Raw genomic sequence first — 23,946 nt, 5'->3', positions numbered from 1 at the left:
CATATTCATGCGTTCATCCAAATCGGTGTCAGATCAGTGTGCCACAAAGATAACTCATTTTTATAAACTAGTGTTTAAGATAAAAAAATAGGTGTATAGTAGTAAAAGCTTCTTCTATACGAACTCAATGCTGGGGGAGTAGAAGGAACCTATGTCAGTGAACCAGTTGAAAGTCAAGACTACCCCGTAAGCTCTCAGTGTCGATCATGCTAACCTAGGTGTTTTAGTGGTTCAGTCAAGTAATTATTCAATAAAGGGACTTGAGAAGAATAAATCAGGACCTCGTCTGGTGCATCTTCCCCTAAGTTATCGATTAAGGAAATGTAAGCTGGTGAGTGCTTTAACAAAATGGGATGATTACTCAGCGGTTGATCTCTACTCATTAGGAGATAGGTCTAAACATCGGTTTTAATGACCAGATAGTATGGCGGATACGATATGTATGAGTCGGATAATGTACTGAACAAATTACACTAAATCAACTACATTGGGAAGGGTACTTTAGCTGAAACATTAATTCTCTAGAATGGATGAATTGTGACTACCAATGGAGTCCGGGATACACACATCATCCTACGTGGAACTCGTCAACTGGATATATCGGGATGCGTGTTGATGTTCACATTGAAATTTGAAACAAGCACCTTTCGCTTCACACGTTTTTTTACTGAGTTTCTGGGTCCAGACAGATTTTAATCACTTTTGAGATATACACAGATTGCTCCAGTATAGCCAAGTTTCCCGAATAGATGGATTGATTAATGCCATGATTTTTCATTCAAAGCTACCGTATTATAATTTAAGGAAGTTTGCAGATGAGTCAGTTAGTTGCAATTTCCTCACTGTTTACAAACAATAATTCATTATTTGGCGCAAACGAAACTGTTAGCAGTAATCATTGAATGCAATAGGCATATAATTAAATGGACGAAAATTTCAAAGAATATTCTGAGGCTTTTAACAAGTAAATTTTTCTTATAGGATCAGTGTTATAGATTCATCAGGCCTAAGAGAGAAAGTGTCGCTGTTATCGTAAATCATACCAGAATGATTGGAGATTGAAGATGATTGTTGAATCACTAAACTATCGACTAACACATAATGTAATAGGAACAGATAATAATCAAGTTATATCTCTACTAATTTTACTGAAAGAACACAGGTAATACATAACTAATCATTTTTTATATTTCCACAGAATAACGTCATGCTATCTATGCCTTACTGAACAAGAAAGAACAAATCACATAGACTATTAAGTGAGATAACAAGGAAACTGTAGATGAATACAATACAAAACATGACAACGAAGTCAAAAACATACATTGAAACGAAATCAAAATACACTAGGCTATCCTAGTGTATATATTCTCAATTAGAAAACAGAACAACTAGAGAGGAAAAGAAATTAAAAGACTATGTGATTAAGTAAACGATAGAAACATTGCAACTGTTATATACAAAATATCGAGGCAGAGTAAAAAACAAAAAGTCAACTAGATCTTCTTTCATGAAAATTAATTACAAAATGTGAACGATTTGTGCCAACACAACGTTTAAATCAAAGAAATTATCGTGATATTTGTTGTTGTTGTTGTACTGACTTCAGTTGTTCTGGTCGTAAAGGAATCATGGAACCCAGATCGAATAGACCATATGGTGGTAGGAGATTTAAATCACCAGTTAATTTCCGGACAATATTTCGACCAAGTCCAACATCAATTAACAAGTGAGTTAATGAAGTGGTTGTGTTGGTTGATGTACCACTACTATTCAATGTGGCTTCAGTTGGAGGGATAGTCACTGCAGGCGTTGTTGTTGAAGATGATGACGTTAAATGACCTTGTGGTGTCAGTATTGGTAAGCCCAATTCAGTCACCCAAACAAAGTGTTGAGCATTTCTTAACAGAATATTAGAATCAACAATGGACTGGGAAGGTGTTAAATGAATAATGCCACCAATGGAATTGTGATTGCGCAACCAATTAAACAATAAATTCGTATTTGATGATAATGATGAGTTGTCTTTATTTGCAGTATTACTGTCATCTGAATGACCAATTATCACTAGGTCAATGCGTATACTACTTGGCAGTTTGGTAACAGCTGTAGAAGATTAAAAAGAGGGAACAAGTACTAAAGTGAAGAGATCAATTAACCTCTAGAGATAACAAAAATCAACATTAATATAAAGTCAAATAGAATGCATTAAAGTGCTGTTCAAGTTAAAGTCGATGAATAGAATGCTAGTGGATAGATGAATGCAATGATATGATGTGTGGACGTGTGATACCTACTTATAGGACCGTATTATCGACTGAGGCCCTCTGAATGATTAAAAATTAAGGACAACTAGCCAGATGAATTGTTTTCCATGCAGTAACATGCTTATATATACAGAATAAACACACGAAATTAACATGTCATAGGCGATTGGAGGGAACTAGTTTATAGGTCATCCGTTCTCTAATCAATTAAGACTTGAATGTTCGGCCTAATCTTTGGACATCGTATTAAGTAAATAGACTGAATGAGGGAAAGAATGAAGTGATAGTTGCAAATCGGTAGCTAGGAAGGCAATATGGAATACTAAAATATTGGTGTATACATTTGACACAATTGTTAGCAAGGAAATATCAACTGTAAGACTGTTAGTCTTTATACATACAGTTTATTGGTGAATTCAAAAATCTCCATAGACTGAGGTGGTTAGGACATGAATTAAGACATAATTGAAACCACCGCCAATTACAACATTTGATATCAGATGATATAGCAACAGGCTGGGAAAAAAACTAACAGTAGCAAGATCAAGATATGGCATTAATCCATGAAGGTACTAACTGATTATTGGTCTGAGACATTTTAAAATATGTTGACATCATAGTTCAGGTCCATGAAATGCTTGTAATCAATGGTTGGGATGTTGAGTACACAAACCTTTACTTAATAAATGAGTTAGATTATTTTTATTATCAGAGGTGAATCTACAGTTGGCACAAAACAAGCATTAATCGCTAGTTAATCATTACCACTTATCACTGAAATGAAGGTGAAGCATATAAACCGAACATACAAATATTATTTTATTTTATCTTAAGACTTGCTATTAGCAGTATTTAATAGTGGTTGACTTTTACAAAGTAAATGTTTATGAGATACAAACATGTTGGGTAGCTGTTCTATTATCTAGAAACATGTAGAACTGAATAAGTAAATCTTAGACATTGATTACCTATAAAACTCAGTCAGTCAGTCAGCTACAACGTAGGACCAGGCACATTTATGCATCGGTCTAAGTTGCCATACCTCATTAACACAACAAGATGGACACCAGATTCATATAAGTGGTTAATTCAGAGGTGGTCATATATAAAAGAAAGATTGCAATAAGGATATAGTACAGAAAGAAAGATAGGAAGCAATTTTAATCTCTTAGTTTAAGAGAAGACAGAGAGTGTATACACCGACGCCATTGTGACCGATTCTCAGTCATGTCACCAAGAGTCTCCAACCATTGGTTACGATAGTCACGCGGACCCCAACCAAGTAGTCTGCATCTACCTACATGGCTCAGACTATAGGTTAGTGTCTTCAAGCACTGATGCCACGTTTTGGTTTGGTCGCCCTTAATTCTCTTCCAACCATCTCTAACACCCGTTAGCATTGCACGACGTGGTAATCGGTGTTCGGGCATACGTAACACGTCGCCCAACCATCTCAGTCGATGAAGATTAACAACCTCATCAACTGATTTACCATCATTACCTAATACCCTGCGTCTAACCTCACTATTACTTACCCGGTGATCCCAACAGACGCCAGCAATATTTCTAAGGGAAATAAAAACCTACACACTTCATAAATATAACAAATGGAGTAATAACATAGTGACAACAATCATAAAGAACACAGGCATCTGTGACATTTATTAATGGCTTATACAACTAACACCTTGTTTTCTTTTTACTTTAAAATTAACAAGCAAATAGAATTTAATACATGATTTTAAAGAAAACAAAAAAAAGAAATGAAACTATGGAGGAGTAAGTTGTAGTAATTAATTAAAACTCTAAAACTATGTATAAATTTAAAAGTTCTAGTTATTAGTGTGGATTAAAAGAAACAGATAAATAAATACAAACAACAAATTGGGTTTGTAAATGAATTAACAATCTGTTTAACGTTAGAAAGAAACATACTTTAGAAAAAAACTATTTTCTACATTTTTCTAGATAATTTCTAATTATGTTGTTATAGAAGGGAAGAGTCTTTATACTAAAATATTATTATTATGCTAATTTGTATGGTTTGTAATGATGGATCATCAACAAGAAATAAAGTGTATCATATCACGAAGAAGTACTTTCCAGATGTAGCTTATTGAAAACTCAGAAAGTAACTAGTCTCAAGCTACCAACTTAGACATAGAATACTGCTCAGACAAATAACATCATTAAGTAATTTAAACTGTTAATTATAAAACAATAATTCAACCAGTCAGTCATAGGCAACATAGAATCGGACACTTGTGCATTAGTTCAGGTTCTCACACCACATTAACACAGTGAGACAAAATTATTTCAAAACAAATCCCACAGTAGTAGAAATAGTAGTAACAGTATCAGTGGTGCTACAAAAGACTAGGTAAAGGAAAAAACAGTATAACGAGATCTCAAGATTAAGGTTCTAGGACGGAACAAAGAGACAATACGCAGGCATCATTGTGAACAATTCTGACCCATTCCACCTCAATTCTCTAACCACATAAATCGAATGATTTATGTTGCGCATATCTGTTTGGTGCCTCCTTGTACCAATGTTTATGTGTTTGAGTCGTAAATAAATAATATCTAACCATTGGTTACGATGATCACGCGGACAATAACCAGGTGGTTTACACGAATTAATATGGTTCAGTCTAGTTGTCAATGCCTTCATGGACTGGCTCTAGGTATGGGTTTGAGTGGTCCTAGCTTTCCCCTAACCTAGCCTGAGAAATGGCTATCACATCCAAGGACGGCAGCAGGGGCGAAAATTACCCACTCCCGGCACGGGGATGTAGTGAGGAAAAATACGGATAAGGGACTCAATTGAGGCTCCGTAATTCGAATGAGTACAATTTAAATCCTTTAACAAGGACCAACTGGAGGGCAAGTCTGGTGCCAGCAGCCGCGGTAACTCCAGCTCCAAAAGCGTATATTAAAGTTGCTGCAGTTAAAAAGCTTGTAGTTGAATCTGGGTCGTGCGGTCGCATGCCGCTGCTTGTTCACGGTTTTGGTTACAATCAGGACGTGTTCAGCCCGGTGTAGTGGCTGTGCAGCCTTCCAGCCGTGTCTGTGTTAAACGGGTGCTGGTGGGTTGACGAGTTCGTCTTGTTGACCTGTTGGCATGCTTCCGGATGCCTTTAAACGGGTGTCGGAAGCGGATGGCATCTTTACTTTGAACAAATTTGAGTGCTCAAAGCAGGCCTGTGCGCCTGAAAATTATTGCATGGAATAATGAAATAGGACTTCGGTTCTATTTTGTTGGTTTTCGGATCCGAAGTAATGGTTAAGAGGGACAGATGGGGGCCTTTGTACGGCGGTGTTAGAGGTGAAATTCTGGGATCGCCGCCAGACAAACTACAGCGAAAGCATTTGCTAAGAATGTCTTCATTGATCAGGAGCGAAAGTCAGAGTTTCGAAGACGATCAGATACCGTCGTAGTTGTGACCATAAACGATGCCAACTGACGATCCGCGTTGGTTTTATAATTGACATCGCGGGCAGTCCCCGGGAAACCTTTAAGTCTTTGGGCTCCGGGGGGGTATGGTTGCAAAGCTGAGACTTAAGGGAAATGACGGAAGGGCACCACTAGGAGTAGAGCCTGCAGTTTAATTCGACTCAACACGGGAAAACTCACCCGGCCCGGACACTGTGAGGATTGATGGATTGATATCCCTTTCTTGATTCGGTGGGCGGTGGTGCATGGCAGTTCTTAGTTGGTGGAGCGATTTGTCTGGTTAATTCCGATAACGAACGAGACTTTAACCTACTAAATAGTAGACTGGTCCTCTGTGCTCGTTTAGGGTACGACTTCTATTGCTTCTTTATGGAGTAGTGTAATCGTGATCCGGCGGGTGAGGATCGGGGCTTGCAATTATTCCCCGTGAACGAGGAATTCCTAATAAGTGCAAGTCATAAGCTTGCGCTAATCACGTCGTTGCCCTTTGTACACACCGCCCGTCGCTACTATCGACTGAATGGTTTAGTGAGGTCGTTGTAGTGGCTTTGCAGCTCGACTGATGCTGAGATGACCAGAATACTCTAGAATCTTCTCATGTAAAAACTATAAATATACTAACGTTTTCCCTATTGTGCTTCTTACTTCCATCTAACCTTTTTATTTGGAATATAATCTCTTTCCTGTTCAACCGTGTTCTGATTTGGGGACTTGTAGAGTGAATTGGTGTCCGAGAATACTAAGCAATAGGAATAGCTGGGTCATAACCGTAAGAAAGAGATTATAACACACCAGAAGACACTGTCCGTCGAGGTAGCCAGTGGTCGGGCATGTATAACACACTTTTCGTGGTTTTATTCTCTGAGCTCAACAAAATTCCAAAATCATTCACCTGAGCTACAAATCTTCACCATCTCATTTATAACACATGTCCAAACTAACTTATTTGATGAAAAGTCATTGCCTCATCAATTTTTTTGTTGCGTTTACCTAGTAGCGTATGTTTAACTTTGGCATTGCTGACTTCGAAGATACCTATGGATGAATACCAGTAATCCAAAAATACCCTTTATTCTTAACGGTCATTTTTCATAATAATTTAGTAGAACAGAATAGACGGATATCTCGCTCATATCACAAGTGGTGCAGGTTATCAAAGACTAACCGAGCTTTCTAAATGTGCTGAAACCAGCTCATTAGAACTGATGAGGCTCTCAAGATCAGTGAAGCGGTTAATGTGTTCAACTACTTCACTTCCTATCATTAATTCAGGCGCTAACGAACTGCCGCGTATTATACACGGCCCTTAGTTGGTGGGCGGATAAATCGTTTACACCAAAAGCGACACACACTGAGGAAAGTCAAGTGAGTTTTTCGAAATTATTGCCGATATTTCGTCAAACACTAACCTAAAAAGGTTGACGAAAATTCCAGAATAAACGAAGTGATTGACACACTCAACTAATTCACTTACTATCATCAATATTAGGAATCTAAGGAATGGTTAGCTGCAGAGAATGATATACCTGAGAAATGATGTTATTTATTCCTGTCTGTTTACTTGACTTCATTACCACGATTATAAGTGAGCTTGCAATGGTCAGTATTTATCTAAATTACAAAAACAACAACAGCCCAGAAAATTGTTAATAGATTGAAAAAAATGTGTACAAGTATACTACTTACAATTTGGACGACGTATAATTTTCAGTCCAGGCATACGACTCATCCATATACGTCCAACTGAACTATGATCGACAATACTACTGATATCGGAATAATTGAGACAACTCATATTATCAAAGTCAACATCATTATGTTCACGAATATTCGCAGAAGATGAACCAATACTGATACTATTATCATCAATTGTATGACTCCCATTATCATTATTATTAAATGTATAGAGTCCAGGTATTTGTTTATTATTCTTATTATCATCATGATTATTTTCGTTATCTGTTCCCCGCCCATCATCACTGTATTGGTCTAATTCATCATCTTCTTCATCATCAAGATCATCTAGTCCATACTGATTTGGTTTTGGTGCTAAATTCATAAGTAAGTGTAATTCCTGTCGATAGATAGTAGACATTATGGAATTATCAGTAGGATATTCATCACTAACATCTTCGGAAGTAGCAGTAGTAGTGTCATTCACTGAATTATTATTATTAGTTTTAGCACAATACATAGATGGAGTGACTAATAGAACACAAGCTCCAAGTGTAGATAAATATCGAGCTATATTCAACGACAATACTGCACCTAAATGATTAGATCCATTTGATATGATTAGAATGCGAGCCGGAGGTCTATGAATAATCCTGTGAGAAAGGTGAGGTAATAACAGAAGAACAGGGGAAACTTTTTTATAAAACTCGATTACAAAAATTAAACATTCTTTTCTATAATACCATTAAATAATATGACTTATATGACCTTGTTCTTGTGTTAAACCAATGACACGTCAAAACAGCAAAAGCAACCTGGAGACAACTTGGAGTCTTTATTGGTTCTCCTCGCCTAGCTTTGCCCGTTGAGTCCAAAACACAAATCTCAACGCCCACTGTATAAATAACGTAGTTCAGACATACGTAGTTTATATAAAAGCAAATCAGACCTAATCACACCACAAAATAAAAAGTAACGATTATACAAGATCAAGTCCAAAGTGGTTGTGAGTGTGAGGAGCTGTAACTAACAGATTGAGAATAACTCAAAAATAGTAAATCGTCTAATGATAGTCAATAGGTCAAATGAAAGCTTATGATAGCAAAAATGCGAATATACATATAATTTAGTTATTTAATAATTATCCAATAAAAGTATATGTAATAATAATTTCCAACAGTTATCAATCCTTTATTCTTCGTTCGGATATAACACCTTAGTTCTTGAAAATTAATGTAAAGTACATAATGGGACAGAATCTAATCTGTATCGAAATTCTCGTAATAATCTTAAGTTTTATTGTACTTTAAAATATAAGATTGATTTGTCATGCATGATATAAGAAAAGTTAGTACATGTAGTAGTAATGAATATAAGTGAAAGAGTGATTTTGTGATTGAAACATTTAACTTTCGACCATTGTATGACAGGTTTGAACACCATTTCCCACTAACCAATCAGTTAGTATTAATAAATTTCACTAGACAGATGTACTTTGAAATGGAATGATTATTAATGTAAGGTAGAAAAAAAGAAACACACAATTCTTACCTTTGAGGTGTTCTATTTAATTGACGTAAATGTATCATAATATTATCAATTAGAGGACGAGTAGCAGATTCAATAAATCGACCCCATGTAATACCATGAAATTTATTACTTATTTGAGTATCTAAATTTAATCCTGTAGTTAAATAATTAAATAAACGTTGACGCTGTTCTAATGGAAATATTGGTACACGTTGTCCTGTACATGTATACCAGTATTGATTATTACGTTGTTTTATAGAATTTATATAATATTGTTTATTATTAACATTAACATTGAAATTACTTCCTTCTGAATGAACTGTTACTGATGCTGCTAGTGGTGGTGATGATGATGACGATGTAGCTACTACTGAACTAGTAGAATTATGTTGATTAATAGATTTATTATTGGAAGTAGTTATTTGTGTATTGTTTATTTTATGCTTATCTTCATAATGACTACCAGAGGATGTGATAGTCAGTGTTGTTCTAGTTGAAGCTGTCATAGTTGTTATTAAATTAGATGATTGAGTTGGAGTAGCTAAGAGAAAAACAAACAGTCAGAGAAGCAGAGTAAGAAAAGAAAGTAAAAACAATGAATAGATAATGGTGAATACAAGCAACGTGACACTTATCTTTGATTAAGTCAGCTAAGTAATTTTTGCCAAATAAATAAACAGTGATTAAATTACAACATAATAAAAACGAACATGAATAATTATTTTATAAAATAAATGACCAAACGGACTAATTTATATAATGATTAATGTATATGATTTATTTAACAAGTCACAGATTTATGTACTTGAGTAACTGTATAGAATTAAAGGGTGGAGGGCAAATGGGGAATAGAGTTTGAATCTGTGATCCAGTGACTGAAAATTTAATTTTTTTAAATTAATAAGCTATTATTCCATCGATCTATGATGCTCAAAATATGAGGTGTAGCCAAGGAATACTAACAGAATAATATATACATATTTAATAGTTGAAACCATGAGTCGATGTAAGCTAGACCGCCATGGAAAACCTGGAAGCACTGGATGATCGTTTCGTCCCGCGTGTTCTAGTGAGAAGCCGCGACCAGTAAGTCTAACCGTGCCTGTTGTGAGGCAGTTACATATTGAAGACAATGGTGGACAGTCGTGCAATATCATGGATTGGTTGAGGTTGGACATTAATACCGTTGGATGCCAACTCAGTTGTCTAGAGGTTCAGTGTTCGCGCGTGAGACAAAAGATTACGGGTTCAAGTCCCAGGTACGAGACCGTGGATGAGCACTGCTGAGGAGTCCCATACTAGGAAGAAACGGCCTTCCAGTGCTTCCAGGTTTTTCATGATGGTCTAGCTTAAATCGACCGATGAATTCAACTATTAGATTACTACGATCTCCACAAACCCCTATTCTGATAGAAATATTTTTCAAATCTTAAATATTTCATTGACTTATTCAACACCAAATGTTTGTGTTTATACGATAACCACAAAACACATGAATCACTTACTGAATAGCGGAATTCCAACACCATCTGGACCTTCAATGAAATGTGGTAGAGAAGAAGAAACGGAAGAATTATTCATGTCAGAAGTATTTGTTATTGAATGACCTTCGCGTGAATCAACCATTTCATAGAATGCACTCTTATTAAATAAGGCTAAGTTTCCTTCAAAATCAAAATCTTCATCGATAAATTCTTCAACACAGATCCGATCCCAATCTGCTAAATTTCTTTGACCGCCGCTACCACCTCCATTTAGTCCAGTGTTCCCTCCATTCCGATGATTGTGACTATTATTATTGTTATTATCACGTGGATGACCGCGATTTTGAGCATGTCGATTAGTACTGCCACTGCCTCCACAGTTGAACTGACCTCTTGATCCTGGATTCGTATGACGATGGAACGAATCACTTTCGGCACCAGATATATCACTTGTCACGCCAGTTGTTTCTGACGCTAGGTATAGATTTTTTTAAAGTAGGAAATTAACCAATGATAATAAAATAATGGTATTTTACATAAGTACTGAGCTATATTTTGAATTATAATAGCAATAGTCCTTTAAATATTTGATAATTGTATAAACTGAGATATTTATTTATAGTGCACATTATTTTTTGATAGCTATTTCATACTGTTTGATAGAATCATTGATTTCCTCCTAATAGCTCAGACGAAATTACTGTGACCGGGTTTCGTCTTAGTTTTGTGATTATAGACAAACAGTGATATTAAGCTAATAATGGTTCCAGTGTTTTGAATTGAAGAATGTTGCACGATACGAATACAACCGAAGACTAACATGTTTTTTCTTAGCAACAACGTAGGACCCGGCACTAACATGTATACCATTACTAATGTACTACGCCATGTAAGCAGATCACGACAACCTGGTCGGGATTAGCGTGATTATCGTAATTAAAAGTTAGTGACTTTGGGTAACATGTCGGAATAGTTTGCAATGGCGCTAGTGCATTCACTGTGTCTTTCCTTAGACCTTGAATTTTCTATTTCACTGATTTACATTTTCTTGCCGAATAGTATCTTCGATGCCTAATCTTTTCTCATACTGATATTACTTTTAATACCCTGGGATTCGCTCCGACAATTTCATATCGTACTAATGGAGTATGACTATTTGAACCAATGTATATATGGGCCAGGTTCTATGTTGCATATGACTAACTGACTGATAATGTTACTCACTTGCGGAGCAGATGTATGGCTAAAGGCCTAGGAGCACAAATTGTTAGAAATTTAGTATCAATAATTGAAATGACTTGGAAAACTGTAAGCATTATTAGTTGACATAGCATGTGGAGTTTTTATCATGAACTGAAGTCATCTGGGAAACCACCGAAAACCAAGAAGTACTACTTAACAAATTTTTGTCTCATTTCGTGGTTTATTAGAAACCTGGAGGAGATCGAACACATGACCAGTGAAGTTCAACCATAAAGAGTGAGAAAATTATCACCGATGACGTTAAATGACGGTCGCTCTGTATCCCCAACTGACTAGTGTGTGAAATCCAGATCGCTGGATTCCAACTCAATAACCTAAAGGCAATCTAGTAGTGAGGGTAGCACTGTTGAGGAGTCTCAAATTAAGATAGAATAGCTAACTAGTTCTCTTCAACGATCAGTGGTTTTCTAACTGATCTTATTTCGCTAAGAAAACTAAACTTTGCATTACTCAGATGACCACAGGACTCGATATTGGGGTGAATTCTTCAAAAGGTATCATATATTTGAAAAACTGCCAGTTTTGACAAAGCAGAAGGTAATCAATCTCAAAAACCTGACTTACTTGAGTAACTGCGGCGTTTGGAATGACGGTGGTTATTAACACCATACTTACGAGCTGGACTTAAGTCATTTGGTTCGCGAATGGAAGCTTTCCCCAATGCATTGTCTAACAGTTGTAAATCGTTTGAGTGTCCAAAACCGTTATTAATATCATTAATGTTACTACCAGATCCTGGCGCACCAGCTGTCTTATGAATGATAGGCGGTGAGTCAGGGCATACATAAACACTGCAAGCGTTGGGAATGTTTCTTAACCATTCTCGACGTTGTTCGCGTGAAGAATTAGAGGACTTATTTGGGCATTTAACCGGTGTATCACTACCTGAGGATTCACCGTCACTTGCAGTTGAAAGAATGCGAATATTTTGGATGAATCTACTCCTGTAAAACCGAAATAGACAATTGTTGACATCTGGTAATATGTACATTTGTATATTAAAAATATGAAACATAATGGAAACGGACGTTGAGAGTAGTATGTTATTTAAGAATATGAAGTATATGATCATATTAAAATTATAAGTATCAATTTTATGACTAGAGAAATGCATCTATTATGAAACGTATAGATATATCAAAGAAATTAGGGAATAACTTAAACGTACGAGCTTGCTGACACCGTAAACCAACAACTAGTATTCTTTCAATGGTCACGTACAGGGATTTTGTCTTCACACGAGCACCAATGAGTGAGTTAGAGCTTACAGCAAACTGCTATCTGAAGTAGTGACTTAAAGTGGTGTTCGCCAAGGCTACTCACAATATTTGTTTTTGTCAGATCCTCCTAGAAATAATATACTTTGTTTACCCTTTAAGGAATTGAACTCCTTCCTGGAAACTCGCTAGTTGACCTGGGGCACACAGATGGTGAATATACTGACAAAATGAAGTCTATGGTGTTCCTGAACAAAGATGTTGCTTCAGAACTAGTCTAGGATGTGAATTTATGAAGTCAGTTTGGATTTGCTAACTTGTGATGTAGGCGAAACAACAGGCAGGTATACTATGTCGCAGTTTACACTGTAACTCCGCCTGGAGCCCCTCTAGGGCTACTTCCAGTCCCAAGCCCGGATAAAGGAGGAGGGTCAGGCATGGGGTTAGCGTCCCCATCCCGTCGAAAACCAACTTGCTAAAAAAATGCTGACCAGAAAAAAATAATTTAAACCATTTAAACTCTACGCTGTGAGTTAGGTCTTCATTTAGAAGAGTTATGATGCCTCTTGGTGAAAGCCGAGTCCCTTCGGAAGTCGAGGCTGATGCCCCTTCTGACAACCAGGACAGCCATTAATTTAGGTACATGGAATGCTTGTACAATGTGTGGGACTGTGAGAGTCTTCCAAATTGCTGCAGAAATGAAGAGATACAACCTGTGGGTGCTTGGAATCAGTGAAACACATTGGACGCAGGTTGGACAAAAACGACTAGATTCAGTGGAACTTCTGTTATACTCCGGCCATGAAGAAAACGTCCCATATACACAAGGAGTTGCATTGATGCTATCAAAACAAGCACAAAATGCACTTATACGATGGGAATCTCATGGAACAAAGATAATCAAAGCCTTCTTCAAAACAAAGAAATGGGGCATTTCAATGAACGTCATCCAATGCTATGCGCCTACCAACGACTACAATGAAGACGCTAAAGATCAATTCTACAAAACATTGCAGTAAGTCGTCGAGAAGTGCCCACCACAGGACTTGTACGATCTACCGTGAGCACTGGTGGGCAACGAAAGCAAAAGAGATGGAAAAGGCGGCGACTATAGGGAACACAAGACAGCTTTACAGACTAATAAAAGAAACTGGAATTAATAAGTCAAGTGTGAGATTATATCGGAAAAAGACGATACACTCATCTGCTCCCAGTCCAGGCGTTTAGAACGATGGGCGGAACATTTCAGAGAATAGTTCAGCTGGCCTTCAGCTACTCTACAACTACCCTCCATTCCCAGACAGTGTGAATGGAACATTGAAGTAGGTCCCCCAACTCTTGCTGAAGTTCAAAAGGCTATAGTTAATCTGAGACGAGGAAGGGCAGCTGGTCCAGATGGATTGACTCCAGAGGTCTTCAAGGATGGTGGGCCAATTTTAGCGATTAGGTTGACTAATATTTTAACTAAAATCTGGGAGTTAGACGTTATTCCATCTAACTGGTCACAATCACTTATCATCCCAATATATAAGAGATGGTCAAAATCATCCTGTGACAACCATAGAGGGATTAGTTTAACTAATATAGTATCTAAAATACTAGCCTCGATAATTATTGGACGCCTAACTAAGGCACGTGAACTGCAAACACGAGAGAATCCAGCTGGCTTTAGACCTGGTCGTGGCTGCATCGACCACATATTCACCATTCGTCAGATTCTAGAACACAGGCATACTTATCGGCGTCCGACAATGGTGGTCTTTCTCGACTTAAAAGCAGCATTTGACTCTGTAAACCGCGAGATTCTGTGTCAGTGTCTGTCATTGAGAGTTGTACCCCAGAAGTACATAAACCTTGTAAAGGCTCTTTACTCGAACAGTACCAGTCGAGTCAGAGCTTATGGCGAACTGTCATCTACTTTTGCAATCTCAAGTGGTGTCCGTCAGGGCTGTCCACTTTCCCCATTTTTTGTTTAACTTCTTCATAGACCTATTGATGGAAATAACATTCTCGTCGACTGAATTCTCGGGTATTGATCTCCTTCCAGGAGGTCCACTTATCGACTTAGAATACGCAGATGACATAGTCCTGTTTGGTGAAGACGCTGACAAAATGCAGAGTCTTCTGGTAGCACTGAGCAACAACGCCAGGATGTTTGAAATGCGCTTCTCTCCCTCTAAATGCAAGTTGTTGCTTCAGGACTGGTCTGTGTCAACACCTGAACTAAGGATAGCGAGTGAAGTAGTCGAACGTGTTAAAAACTTCACTTATCTTGGAAGTTTGATCAGCCCTAATGGGTTGGTGTCTGACGAAATCTCAGTACGGATTCGAAAAGCTCGCTTGGCTTTTGCCAACTTACGTCACCTATGGCGAAGGCGAGATATCCGTCTATCAATAAAAGGACGAGTATACTGCGCGGCAGTCCGTTCTGTTTTAATTTACGGCAGCGAAACATGGCCATTAAGAGTAGAAGACACTCGTAAGCTATTAGTATTTGACCACAGATGCCTTAGAAATATTGCTGGCGTCTGTTGGGATCACCGGGTAAGTAATAGTGAGGTTAGACGCAGGGTATTAGGTAATGATGGTAAATCAGTTGATGAGGTTGTTAATCTTCATCGACTGAGATGGTTGGGCGACGTGTTACGTATGCCTGAACACCGATTACCACGACGTGCGATGCTATCCGGTATTGGAAATGGTTGGAAGAAAGTTAGGGGCGGCCAAACCAAAACGTGGCATCAGTGCTTGAAGACACTAACCTATAGTCTGAGCCATGTAGGTAGATGCAGACTACTTGGTTGGGGTCCGCGTGACTATCGTAACCAATGGTTGGAGACTCTTGGTGACATGACTGAGAATCGGTCACAATGGCGTCGGTGTATACACTCTCTGTCTTCTCTTAAACTAAGAGATTAAAATTGCTTCCTATCTTTCTTTCTACTAACTAATTCTTTCTTTCTGTACTATATCCTTATTGCAATCTTTCTTTTATATATTACCACCACTGAATTAACTACTTTTATGAATCCGGTGTCCATCTTGTTGTGTTAATGAGGTATGGCAACTTGGACCGATGCATATATGTGCCTGGTCCTACGTTGTAGCTAACTGACTGACTGACTGACTGACCAAAGGACTTGACCATTCTCATGAGAGACCTAAATGCCAAGGTTGGAATGGACAATACTGGATATGTAGACATCATGGGACGACATGGACTGGGAGAAAGGAGTGAATTAAAACAGAACGGACTGCCGCGCAGTATACTCGTCCTTTTATTGATAGACGGATATCTCGCCTTCGCCATAGGTGACGTAAGTTGGCAAAAGCCAAGCGAGCTTTTCGAATCCGTACTGAGATTTCGTCAGACACCAACCCATTAGGGCTGATCAAACTTCCAAGATAAGTGAAGTTTTTAACACGTTCGACTACTTCACTCGCTATCCTTAGTTCAGGTGTTGACACAGACCAGTCCTGAAGCAACAACTTGCATTTAGAGGGAGAGAAGCGCATTTCAAACATCCTGGCGTTGTTGCTCAGTGCTACCAGAAGACTCTGCATTTTGTCAGCGTCTTCACCAAACAGGACTATGTCATCTGCGTATTCTAAGTCGATAAGTGGACCTCCTGGAAGGAGATCAATACCCGAGAATTCAGTCGACGAGAATGTTATTTCCATCAATAGGTCTATGAAGAAGTTAAACAAAAAATGGGGAAAGTGGACAGCCCTGACGGACACCACTTGAGATTGCAAAAGTAGATGACAGTTCGCCATAAGCTCTGACTCGACTGGTACTGTTCGAGTAAAGAGCCTTTACAAGGTTTATGTACTTCTGGGGTACAACTCTCAATGACAGACACTGACACAGAATCTCGCGGTTTACAGAGTCAAATGCTGCTTTTAAGTCGAGAAAGACCACCATTGTCGGACGCCGATAAGTATGCCTGTGTTCTAGAATCTGACGAATGGTGAATATGTGGTCGATGCAGCCACGACCAGGTCTAAAGCCAGCTGGATTCTCTCGTGTTTGCAGTTCACGTGCCTTAGTTAGGCGTCCAATAATTATCGAGGCTAGTATTTTAGATACTATATTAGTTAAACTAATCCCTCTATGGTTGTCACAGGATGATTTTGACCATCTCTTATATATTGGGATGATAAGTGATTGTGACCAGTTAGATGGAATAACGTCTAACTCCCAGATTTTAGTTAAAATATTAGTCAACCTAATCGCTAAAATTGGCCCACCATCCTTGAAGACCTCTGGAGTCAATCCATCTGGACCAGCTGCCCTTCCTCGTCTCAGATTAACTATAGCCTTTTGAACTTCAGCAAGAGTTGGGGGACCTACTTCAATGTTCCATTCACACTGTCTGGGAATGGAGGGTAGTTGTAGAGTAGCTGAAGGCCAGCTGAACTATTCTCTGAAATGTTCCGCCCATCGTTCTAAACGCCTGGACTGGGAGCAGATGAGTGTATCGTCTTTTTCCGATATAATCTCACACTTGACTTATTAATTCCAGTTTCTTTTATTAGTCTGTAAAGCTGTCTTGTGTTCCCTATAGTCGCCGCCTTTTCCATCTCTTTTGCTTTCGTTGCCCACCACTGCTCACGGTCTTTTCTTAGACTTTTTCTTAACCTAGATCTGATTTGTTGTCGCTCTTCATCATGTTCAGAACCTGATGGGACGAGTTTGCGAGAATCCATCAGTGTGATGGACTTTGAAGAAATCCACTGGTTCTTTGAAACTCTGTGGTTTATGTCGCTAATAGATGTCACTGCTGCTTCCACAGCTGCTTGTATTTCATTCCAAGCAACATCTGGGTCAGCCTCGTCTTCAGAACTACCTAATCGTGACCTCAGTTGTTCCTGGAACCTACTTTTGGTTTCCTCGCTACTCAGTTGGGTTCTAATGGGTCTTTTTACTGTGGCTTTTTTGCGTCCAGTGAGGCGCAAGCAGATGCGTGCCCGTATTAGGGCGTGGTCGGAGTCCAAGCAGGTACTCCAGAATGAGCGACAATCTTGTACCGACCCTCTCCAACGATGACTGATGGCAATATGGTCTATTTGAGTCCATCGTTGGTTTGGTGCAGGCGGTCGCCACGTTAGACGATGTCTCTCCTTATGCTTAAAATTTGTGTTTGCTAAAAATAAACGATTGTCTGAGCACAGTTGCAGCAGACGGTCACCATTATCTGTTCGCTGTGCCGGAATGCTAAAATATCCACCTAAATGCCTTTCTGTTTGGTTTAAACTACCTATCTGGGCATTAAAGTCACCTGCTACGAGTACTACGTCTGAGCGTCTAGCTTTCTGAAGAAGTTCAGATAGCTTTCTGTAAAATTCATCTTTCACATCATCTGAGCTGCAGTCAGTGGGAGCGTAGGCAGAAACGACGAAAAGGCAACGACGTGTGTCCTTATCCTTCCGAGTTTTTACGGAGCCGTTTAGCCGAACAGCACATAGACGACTGTTGACGGGGATCCACTCTAGCAGTGCTTGTTCCGCCCTCATGCTTAGTGCTATGCCTACACCCGCCAGTCCACGAGAACTGGCCATCGGGTTACCAGATACACGTAGGATGTATCTCGTTGGCTCTCCGTTTTGCCGAGGTGAGGTCAAGTGAATGACCACACTGGAATCCTGTATGCGTGTTTCGGAGACACAGCATACATCAATGGAAAGAGACTCTAGGGTTTTAGCCAAGGAAGCCTGCTGACCGATTTGACATAGAGTGCGTACGTTGAAAGTTCCAATGTGTAGTTTGGAGCGAGGTTTCAGTAGACCTGGGACAGAGTTTTGAGCACTAGAATCGTTGGCTATGGTGACACTTGAGGAGGAAGCCGGAGGAAGTTTAGGGTTGAAAGTCGATGTAGGAGGAATAATAGGAATTGAAGAGGAAGGTTGATTATGAATACAGTGGTCTTGGGTGCTGTTAGAGGTATGAGGGCGATTATCACTTCCCGGTTGCCCACACCGTGGAAGGGTTCTTCTGGAGGTACCTGAAAAGGAAATTGGATTAGAGGAGGTCTCAGTGACCTGAGGGCGTGACCGCAGTGCCCAAGGGACAACTGCTTGAGGCCGGTCGCGCACGGCCTTTTCGTGGGAGGTTTTTGACGTGTTAGCTCCGTTCTTCAAAGGGCCTTACCGCCGGAGACGGAAATCCGTGAGGTGTGAATTTTTAGGGTCGACCTTTTCTAACCCCACCCCTCCTTGTGGGAAGGCAGCATCGCCGTCATGCTGGTTGTTTGAAGGAAACACCTTACTGCTGTCACACCTCTGTACAGTCAGCAGTACGACTTCACCTTCGGACCTTGGGTTTGTTGCTTTTAGTCTTACCGCTCTTCAACCGACCTGTCTGACATGGTAGGACCTTGAGGAACGGTTGCTCCAGCCAGTATAGCTCGGTTGCTTCATCACGATATGCAAGCCCGACCACCACGTCAAGGTAGCAACAACGGTCGGGAGGTAGCAACAACGCATATACAATACCAAATGGACTTCACCGCACCACACTACGCAGAACCAAATCGACCATATCTGCATCAACTACTACAGAGAGTAACTGGAAAGGGATAAAAGAGGCAATCACTTCAACATGTCATGAGGTCCTGGGTCATAAGAAGCACTATTACAAGGAATGGATCACTGTTGATACACTGGATAAGATTCAAGAAAGGAGGAACAAGAAGGCAGCGATCAATACCAGCCGAACAAGAGCAGAAAAAGCCAAGGCACAAGCTGAATACACAGAAGTAAGCAAACAGGTGAAGAGGAGCATCAGAACCGACAAACGTAAATATGTGGAAGATTTAGCAACGACGGCGGAAAAGGCTGCAAGAGAAGAAAACATGAGACAACTGTATGGCACGACAAAGAAACTCTCTGGAAATTATCGTAAACCAGAACGACCAGTGAAAAGCAAGGAAGGCGAGGTAATCACCAACATTGAAGAGCAACAAAACAGGTGGGTAGAACACTTCAAAGAACTCTTGAATCGACCAGCTCCACTGAACCCACCCAATATCGAAGCAGCACCCACGGACCTCCCAATCAATGTTGGTCCATCAACAATTGAAGAGATCAGCATGGCCATCAGACAAATCAAGAGCGGCAAAGCATCGGGACCAGACAACATTCCAGCAGAGGCAATGGAAGCAGATGTAGCAGTAACTGCAAGGATACTCCACATTCTCTTCAGCAAGATTTGGGATGAAGAACAAGTACCAACAGACTGGAAAGAAGCACAAGATACCAAAGAAAGGCGATATCAGCAAGTGTGATAACTATAGAGACGCAAACACAGTATCTGTCGTTTAAAATGACAGTATGTTGCTCATTGAGTTATTGAGTTTCGATAGCCAATAACGCATTTAATAAGTATAAAATGTTTGATCGAAGAGTGTCTAATGTATAAAATCATGTGAATTAAGTAAGAAATAGTAAAATAAAATGACTACCAATTAAGTTCCCTATGTAATAATAATAATAATAATAATAATAATAATAATAATAATAATAATAATAATAATAATAATAATATAAGTAATGGTAATAGTAAATCAACTTCACTGACTACGAGAAAGCATTTGATAGCGTGGACAGGACAACACTATGGAAGTTTCTTCGATACTACGGCGTGCCTCAGAAGATAGTCAATATCATACGGAATTCCTATGATGGATCAAACTGCAAAATCGTGCATGAAGGACAATGGACAGACTCGTTCGAGGTAAAGACCGGTGTCAGGCAAGGTTGCTTACTCTCACCATTTCTGTTTCTACTGGTGATTGACTAGATCATGAAGATATCAACATATCGGGAGGAGCATGGGATACAGTGGACAGCTAGGATGTGGCTGGACGATCTAGACTTCGCAGATGATCTGGCTCTTCTATCGCAAACGCAACAACAAATGCAAGAAAATACGACCAGTGTAGCAGCAGCCTCAGCCGTAGTAGGTCTCAACACACACAAAGGGAAACGATTCTCTGATTCAACACAGCATGCAACAATCGAATGACTTGACGGAGGAGATTTGGAAGATGTAAAAAACTTTACATATCTGGGCAACATCAGTGATGAACACGGTGGATCTAATGCAGATGTGAAGACGCGGATCGATGGAACAACAGCAGCATATTTACAACTGAGGAACATCTGGAACTCAAAACAACTGTCAACCAACACCAAAGTCAGGATTTACAATACAAATGTCTAGACAGTTCTACTGCATGAGGCTGAAACCTGGAGAACTACGAAAGCCATCATCCAGAATATACAAGTGTTTATTAACAGCTGTCTACGCAAAATACTTCGAATCCATTGGCCAGACACTAACAGCAACAACCTACTGAGGGAAAGAACAAATCAGATCCCAGTGGAGGAAGAAATGAGGAAGAAGTGCTGGAGGTGGATAGGACACACATTGAGGAGAGCAACCAACTGCATCACAAGTCAAGCCCTCGCTCGGATCCCTCAAAGCCAAATGAGGAAAGGAATACCAAAGAACACATTACGCCGGGAAATGGAGACACATGAGAAAAATCAACAAAAATTAGATAGAACTAGAAAGGAAGACCCAGAACAGAGGGTGTTGGAGAATGCTGGTCGGTGACCTATGCTCCACTGGGGGGTAACAGATGTACGTAAGTTTGTACTGTATTTATATACAGTTATGATAAGGACAGAGAAGACGACATGTGTAGACTGCATGTTTTTGACCACATATCTTTGAGGCACTCGAGTGTGATTGAACAAAGGGGCGGATAATAGAGAGTGTATGTTGATTACCAGGATAGTTAGTTGAGGCTGTCTTCGTCGACTAAAATGGTCAAGGTGTGTATTAAGTGCGCCTAACCACCACAACCATGACGTACAGTGGCGGTTGGGACAAGAGGTTATAAAAGAGCTAGTGATGATCGATTCTATAAGTGGCATCAATCTATGAGGTCAGTGACTGAGTTCATACACTTTTTAAACTCACACTATAATCCAGCTGAAGATTTCGTCTGAGTTGGGTTCTTTGAGCTCTGTGGCTATGCTTACGCAATGCACACCATGAGATCTTAAGAATCTTAAAAGCATAGCCTGTGTAATTTGGGATCACACAGTCAGCAATGCCAAAGTTAAACATACGCTACTAGGTAAACGCAACAAAAAGATTGATGAGGCAATGACTTTTCATCAAATAAGTTAGTTTGGACATGTGTTATAAATGAGATGGTGAAGATTTGTAGCTCAGGTGAATGATTTTGGAGTTTTGTTGAGCTCAGAGAATAAAACCACGAAAAGTGTGTTATACATGCCCGACCACTGGCTACCTCGACGGACAGTGTCTTCTGGTGTAAGAATAGGTTAGGGGAAAGCTAGGACCACTCAAACCCATACCTAGAGCCAGTCCATGAAGACATTGACAACTAGACTGAACCATATTAATTCGTGTAAACCACCTGGTTATTGTCCGCGTGATCATCGTAACCAATGGTTAGATATTATTTATTTACGACTCAAACACATAAACATTGGTACAAGGAGGCACCAAACAGATATGCGCAACATAAATCATTCGATTTATGTGGTTAGAGAATTGAGGTGGAATGGGTCAGAATTGTTCACAATGATGCCTGCGTATTGTCTCTTTGTTCCGTCCTAGAACCTTAATCTTGAGATCTCGTTATACTGTTTTTTCCTTTACCTAGTCTTTTGTAGCACCACTGATACTGTTACTACTATTTCTACTACTGTGGGATTTGTTTTGAAATAATTTTGTCTCACTGTGTTAATGTGGTGTGAGAACCTGAACTAATGCACAAGTGTCCGATTCTATGTTGCCTATGACTGACTGGTTGAATTATTGTTTTATAATTAACAGTTTAAATTACTTAATGATGTTATTTATCTGAGCAGTATTCTATGTCTAAGTTGGTAGCTTGAGACTAGTTACTTTCTGAGTTTTCAATAAGCTACATCTGGAGAGTACTTTTTCGTAGTACATTGTTTATTTGGTGATACCATAATTTATGGACGAACCGATCAGACCTATGTCAGCAAGTCTTGGATTTTGGCGCGAAATTCATGAGTTAATTCGACTGAATAGCATTTTGACGTTATAACCGATGTCAGTTTGTGATTAAAACATTTAATATAATTCCTAAACCCAACGTTCAACTGTAAATCGTAATCATAACTCCTCACATAAATTTACGTTTATTGAGCCCTAGTAAGTATTTGGACATTTTCAAGTTCGATTTAACGTCACTGAAAGGTCGCCCATAAATTTTGGCTTGATCAAGAAAGTGTATAATGAAATGGAAACAGTGCGTCTGTTGCTAGGTAAGACAAACTATGAATTCATTTACAAACAGGTGTTTGTATCCACGTTCTATGTCACATACTACTGACCATCAGAATCACCCTAATGCTATTATCTTTAAGTCATCAAGAAAAGTGGATTAATGAAGCAAATTTTAGTGAAAAATAATAAGATGCAGGTTTTTGCAAAACTTATGGAGTGGAGACGACATTACTGTAAACGTGAGGAGTGAATTAATAGCCTACAAATACCTTACATTTTAAGACCAGCTCCCTCAGACACGAGCTCTGACTCCAAGTTAACTATTATGTAAATGGAGTTACAATAATACGCAGGAAGACCGCTTTCAGATAACTACATCTGAAGTGTTTTAGGCGACCAGACTAGTTTATTGGTAGAAACGTGAAAAATTCCTATAGCAGTACCATAAACACGGGAGACTCATAGTAAGTTGGTGGGTAAAGCAAATACTAAGTTTCATATAAAAAAACTAACATGTGCATAGAAAAGTATGAAATGAAACAATGAAGGAACTTACTCGACAGCAAACGAAGGGATAGTAGGAGGATAATTGTTGATCACTGCATCGGTAAGGCTGATCTTATTTTCGCTAACATTTGAGACAACACCAACAATTTTCCCAAGTTGAGATGACGTCAACTCAACCTTAAATCCAGTATACTGGCTAGTCATCGAGACACATTCAAATCAACATATTATCCCGCGTCTTGACTAG

At 39.2% G+C, this 23,946-nt stretch overlaps 1 protein-coding gene across 1 annotated transcript; it reads right to left on the bottom strand.

The window, feature by feature from the left end:
- Positions 1–1,145: 1,145 nt before the first annotated feature.
- Positions 1,146–23,946, bottom strand: MS3_00005648 (uncharacterized protein). The gene is made up of 6 exons (XM_051213737.1): positions 23,749–23,946; positions 12,240–12,619; positions 10,434–10,886; positions 8,950–9,469; positions 7,411–8,051; positions 1,146–2,106 (listed from the first exon to the last, which is right to left on the bottom strand). The coding sequence occupies exons 1-6, from the start codon at positions 23,901–23,903 to the stop codon at positions 1,571–1,573; spliced, it is 2,685 nt and encodes an 894-aa protein (XP_051069741.1). The 5' UTR covers positions 23,904–23,946; the 3' UTR covers positions 1,146–1,570.

The sequence above is a fragment of the Schistosoma haematobium genome, chromosome 3 (assembly GCF_000699445.3).
Source record: "Schistosoma haematobium chromosome 3, whole genome shotgun sequence".
NCBI classification, from domain to species: Eukaryota; Metazoa; Platyhelminthes; class Trematoda; order Strigeidida; family Schistosomatidae; genus Schistosoma; species Schistosoma haematobium.
This window is presented reverse-complemented; position numbering and strand designations above follow the sequence as displayed.